Source organism: Cryptomeria japonica, chromosome 7 (genome assembly GCF_030272615.1).
Source record: "Cryptomeria japonica chromosome 7, Sugi_1.0, whole genome shotgun sequence".
NCBI lineage: Eukaryota > Viridiplantae > Streptophyta > Pinopsida > Cupressales > Cupressaceae > Cryptomeria > Cryptomeria japonica.
The window spans coordinates 231,681,637-231,687,464 of NC_081411.1; the positions used below are offsets into that span (position 1 = coordinate 231,681,637).

Here is a 5,828-nt window from a genome sequence, read left to right on the forward strand (position 1 = left end):
TAAATTTGTATGATTGTGAAATCAGAAATGTTCTTTCTTATTAAAAGAAAATTTTCATGTTAAATATTATTAAATATTTAGCATTAATATCGACTAAAATAAAAATAGGCTACTTTCATAGTAAGTAATATAGTTTTCTCATCAATATACACTCTTTGGAAAAAGTGCCTATGTCTGTAATGCGACAATTGAGAAATGATACAAGGCCTACATGACAAAAATACAATCACCTAACATGACAAAAATAGGTTGGAAATCTTTTTGGGATCTTTATCACTCTTTTCACCATCAAGCATAGTAACAACAGTTCAATGGTTTTGACAATGAAGGTAGGTAAGTTTGAATGGTTTAGTGTTGGGCAAAATAGAGGATAGAAGAGTGAGTAGTGCAAGTTGCAACAATAGGCAGATCTAGACGAAGACACATGTCAGTGTATAGCATCGGATAGTTTTAGAAGTTTGAGATTGGCAAATAGAACAGCAGTCTTGGTGGTTTGTGTTTCTTAGAATTTAATCCCATCATATACCTTGCCTTGTAGTTTTCTAATAACAGTTTATTTACTTTATTAATTCGAGGAATATTACAATGTATTGATATATCCCAACCATCGACCTAGAATTTATCAGAGAAACCCATTGTAGTACAATCTATAGACATCTGCTATACAAAGGATGCAAGTTTTGTTTCTGGCGGGTTTGACTTGCAGATGTCCAGAAATTCATCAATGCTTGTAAACTTATATTCAGGATAAAGTTTAGTAACCTCCAGATCTTCATTTGTGAACTCGTAGTCGGTTTGATCACCTTTAACAAAAATACTGTGCAAAATTGAAACGGGGATGTTATCTGGATCAGGCAAAGCTGCAATGATACACACTAGAGTTAGAATATTCGATTTGGATTTTACAGATATCAACAAATAATGAAGAGTATGTATCGAATGATTTCATCTTACTTTCTGAGAGCTTCAGCATCTCAGCTTCAGGCAAATAGACCCTTTTAAGAGTCCGTCCAGTTCTCTTCTCCCACAGTGAAATAATCTCACTCTGGCTAATCATATTCATTGGAGGCTTGTAAATCACTAGCTTGTTTAGTGTTCTGGGATCATTGGCTACCATTATGTTTAGAGTGGCGATGTCATCTTCTAAATTCATGACAGCTGAACAACGACGTTAAGAAACATTCAAAATTCTTTAAGTAAAACTAAATATCAGATAAATGATAATATCACAATAGATTTCTATAATAGGTGATGTTCAACCCATATTCTCTATCTAAATTTTGTAGTACTGCGTATACCTTTAGTAAAACCATCTCCATATATAACAACTTCCTGTGGTGGTGGTTTTTGACGAGGATGAAGGAAATAGTCAACGAAATAAGCAGCACAAGAATTGGCAGAAACAGAAGTGTAGGGAATCTCTGCCTCTTCAATTGCCCTGCGAATGGTTTTCCTAATATCATTTATTCTCTGAAAGGGAACCAACGTTTTGGTTCTGTCCACTTCATTGCCAAATTCTGATGGCAAGAACCTCTGTTTGAACCAAAAGAAGACATACGATGTTATGAATGCCACAATAAATTACAAGTTTATTGAACAATCACAAGTATAATATTTTTTTGATCTGCCCCATAAAATATAGGTCACCTTCTTGTTATTAGATGATTCACTACTCTGATTGTAAACTGTAAGAAAAATAACAAGAATGGAAAATGCAGAGAAGAATAATAGTACATAATATATAGATTTTACATGGAAAAGTTTGATAATCAAAACATGATTCCGAGTAGCATAAAACAACTGAGTTGCAGAGTCTTAATTGAACATAGCTTACTAAATAGAGTAAGTATAACTCGCACAATTAAATGTAAAACACATGTAGAAATAGCTATTTATATAATAAATCTCCTAACAAAACTTGCTATTTATAGTAAATCTAAATTTTTTTTGTGAAAATTCAGAATAATAACAAGATGAGAATCCAATTTAGACTTAGAATCTAAACAGAGGATGGCTAATTACTCACCAGTTGGTTATGTGAGAGAAAAATTCAGAAGCCATTTATTACCTTTATATTTCCTGCTTCCTTGATAGCCTTTATAATATTGAGCTGTTCTAAATGCTGGGGAATGGCAACTGCAGATATTACTATATCCACTTGCTTGATTGCATTGACAAGGCTGTTATGGTCATCTAAAGATCCCTGCTCCCATCAACAAAATTGTTAAAGGGATCCTTCTGTTTAAAGGACATAAGATCAAAACCAATATGAATATGCTTGTGAGATGCGAATCACTGACCTGAAGAATGACAATACCATCATCTCTGAATTGTTGGAGTAATTGTGATTTGGAAGAATGAGGAGCTGCAGTGGAAGGACGCACAAAACCAAATGTTGGGTAGCCAAGTGAGACACTGGCTTTCGCCATATATTTGCCAATGTACCCAGTTGCTCCAATTATCAATATTCTATTCATCTTGCCCCTTCACTGCAAAATAATAACTGCAAAATCATAACTGACTGTGTAAGAAACGTATCAGACAACTTAAAATGAAAACTCAAAGACAGTCTAAACAAACACAGCGAATTATCTATATCTCTTGATGAAACAAAATTTAAACAAAAGTATAACCAATTTGTTCAGTGAACGCCTTGATGAGCTCTTGATTTGAATTTTTCGGAGTTCACTACAAGTTCCTTTGTTTACAGCTGGACTGCTTGTTTACTCTGAGCGTTTTGGGCCCTACAAGTCTTTGCAACAGTTATCGAACGACAGGCAATTAAATAATCTGTCAGTGAAACGTGAAGTCAACAATTTCATTTTTTCATTAACACATTCCAGAAAGCTTTTAGGATAATTAGGTGAAGTGATTACTATTAATGGTAATTGAAGAAATCTTAGCCACATTCATTTCCTGCACGACTAATCTTCCAAAAAAATTTAGAATCAATATATCAAAATAAAATATTTTACCATCCATTTCCCATGCCGGCATATCCCTTCAATTTACGGCTGAAGTTACTCTGGTTTCAAAACAGATCTTTCGTACAGCGTGATAATGACGTGTTAGTCAATTGCAGTCGTTTATTACAAAATCGCTGGTGTAAAACGTGCTAGTCAATCCGTACTGCCGTTTTGGAGCCAAAAGTCCCCAACGTATGGTGTAGCAGCTGACATTTATTCTGGCTCCAAAACGGACCTTTCGTACAGAGTGATAGCGACGTGTTAGTCAATCGCAGCCATTTATTGCAAAATCGACGGTGTAAAACACGCGGCTAACACGCGTGTTAGTCAATCCGTACTTTCATTTTGGAGCTAGAATAGTCGCGTCCGACATTTATGGTGTGCATTTTTTTAATGAATACTTTTTTCTAAATTTTATTTAAATGAAAAATTTATTGATGTTAATAAATATAATTTTTTTAAAAATCGCATATGGTGATTTAGATAGACATTGCCTACTTTAAATGGTGTTTTGAGTATGGTTTATAGCAATTTTGCACCTTATCAATGTTAGGAAGTGGTAAATAATCCTCAAAAAGATTATACATAATGATAAGGTGTAAAATTGCTATAAACCTCTACATTAAATCTCTTCCATTTCAAAACTATTTTTTATATATTTTTAATTAGTATTATAATAAAAGAGATTATTTAAAGAAATTATTTTTAATACTTAATTAAGGTAAATTTACTTTTGCATTTTGTTACATGTTAGTGATTAAGAATTCTTAAATGTAAAATGTTGATAAAAACTAGTTTCAATTTCAAGAATTCTTAAATAATGTGCACTTGTATTTATACTCTTACTATTTTCTAATAAAATGATTTATTTTATGCATTGAAAAATATTTACTTTACACAAATTATTTTTCCTTGAACCACCTCGCAAATTCCATCCCAAAATGTTTTGAAATTGAAAGATTTTTGTATATAAAAAAATTGCTTTCTGTACTTGTTGGACAAAACACCTAATCAGCAAAGGAAGTAAATGCAGTAAATGTCAGTTGCTACATCGTACGTTGGATGGGTATGTAGACATAACACGTGGATGGGGATGCTCCATGCCATTTTGCTGCCTAGGTAGCTAGTGCCCATTTGGTATGCCCTACAGTCATCGCACGTGTTCCATAAAAATGACACCTTTATCCATGGTTGCATTGAAATACGCAAACCCTAGAATAAATAAAATATTAACATGACCTTCATCCATCCTTCTATTTTTACGGAGTAAAATTAGGCTATAGCTATTCTTTCTCCAAAATGACATGCCCCTACATGATGTCGAAGGCATACCATTCAAGTACGAAATGTCATGAGACCGACGTTCTTGGGACCCATAGATGACATGGAGGTATTTGTGGCCACGATGACGTGGTTTATGTTGCCTTTTTGCATTTGACGGAAAAGCTTGCCCGCGGTTAACATTTTGCCGATCGTTGTCATGGCAATGGGATGATTACATTGGGCGAGGCAGCTAACATCAAAGCTTGCATGCAGTTAACATTTTGGCGTCCACACGGTTAACATTTTTGGCGTCCATGAGGTGACTAACATCGGTTGTCACGAGGTGACTAACATCGGTTGTCATGAGGTGACTAACATCGGTTGTCACGAGCTGACTAATATCGTCGGTCACATGTTACGTGCATAGTTTTCAATTATTATTTTTTAAATTTTGAATGAAAACTCGATTTTGAAATTTTTGGATATATTTCGTACGAGAGCTGCATGCCAAAATCTTATCGAAGAGGAGGGGAAAAAAGTTTGAATAAATCCATTGAGATCATTTTGGTTGAATGTCCCTGGTTGAATCACTAAACGAGGGAGTTGCTCTTCCATTGGAGTTGTAGGTATGCATTGTCAAAATATTTATGGTTACAAAGGGGAGGACAAAGCCAACCACATCCATAACGTGAGTTGTATGGGTATATTGTTATCACCTGTTAGCATGCGGGTTTTTTCATGTGTTGGGAGGAGGTATTGTGGTGCACAGGTGGGTGGGATGTTTGAAGATTGTTGTGTATGGGTATGGCGGCATCGACAAATTCAAACCCTAACAGATAACATGATAGTTTAATGATTCCTTCCTCAACCCTGCATTTTCATTGCAATTTTTTTTATCATTTTTGTATCACAGAGGTGGTTGTGAGGGGTGTCATTGGGAGGTATCAAGAGGACAATGATTTGGGTAGTGGCTTAGGTGGTTGTGGTGATTTGAAACCCTAAGACTAGATGAATTTTTTTTTATTTCTTGTGTCATTTTGTGTTCTGTCTGTGAAAATCATTAATCATTTTGTAGCATGGTCGTGTTAGGATACCAAGGTTCAATGTTTGTGGGTTGGTTGGCTGAAGAAGATCTAGAAAATTTTAAAGGTATATATATTTTCATAATTATGTGTTAGTTTTCCATAGTGAGCAGAGTTGTAAAAAATGAAATGCTCATTCTTTTTCTTGTCTGTAGAAAAAATTAGAATGGTTTGCAAGTGTCCACTATTTTTTTGCTCCAACCAAACACATTTTTGTTGTTTGATTTGTTGAAAGTTTTTGTGTTGGGGGTGAATGTGTTAAGAGCTAGAAAATGCAGTGGGTTGCTTGCTTTTTTAACTTTGCAATTGTTTGAATGCATCACATTTCTAGTGTTTTGTTAATTTGTGAAACAATGATTATGACTAACGCGGTGTGTTATGAAAAAGGAAAATGCAACTTTTTCTACAAAGCACGAGCAACATCTATAATTTTTTACTAACGCACATATGTATGCACATAAATGTACAAACATATCTATATCTTTACTAGCACATGCCAAACCCCTCTGTGTGTGTG

The 5,828-nt window shown here is 34.5% G+C and overlaps 1 protein-coding gene across 1 annotated transcript; it reads right to left on the minus strand.

The window, feature by feature from the left end:
- Positions 1 to 660: 660 nt before the first annotated feature.
- Positions 661 to 2,997, minus strand: LOC131028423 (isoeugenol synthase 1-like). The gene is made up of 7 exons (XM_057958685.2): positions 2,976 to 2,997; positions 2,709 to 2,790; positions 2,301 to 2,484; positions 2,069 to 2,203; positions 1,299 to 1,533; positions 955 to 1,158; positions 661 to 860 (listed from the first exon to the last, which is right to left on the minus strand). Exons 1-7 carry the CDS (start codon positions 2,995 to 2,997, stop codon positions 661 to 663), a joined length of 1,062 nt encoding a protein of 353 aa, XP_057814668.2.
- Positions 2,998 to 5,828: the final 2,831 nt, after the last annotated feature.

Bases quoted from the DNA above. Each gene is read 5' to 3' on its own strand.
- LOC131028423 (XM_057958685.2), bottom strand. From the start codon at position 2,997: ATGCCGGCATGGGAAATGGATG. The intron at 2,485-2,708 runs GTAAACAAAGGA...TTTGCAGTGAAG, and splicing joins AGTAAACAAGCAGTCCAGCT to GGGCAAGATGAATAGAATAT. The intron at 861-954 runs GTAAGATGAAAT...GTATCATTGCAG, and splicing joins GATGCTGAAGCTCTCAGAAA to CTTTGCCTGATCCAGATAAC.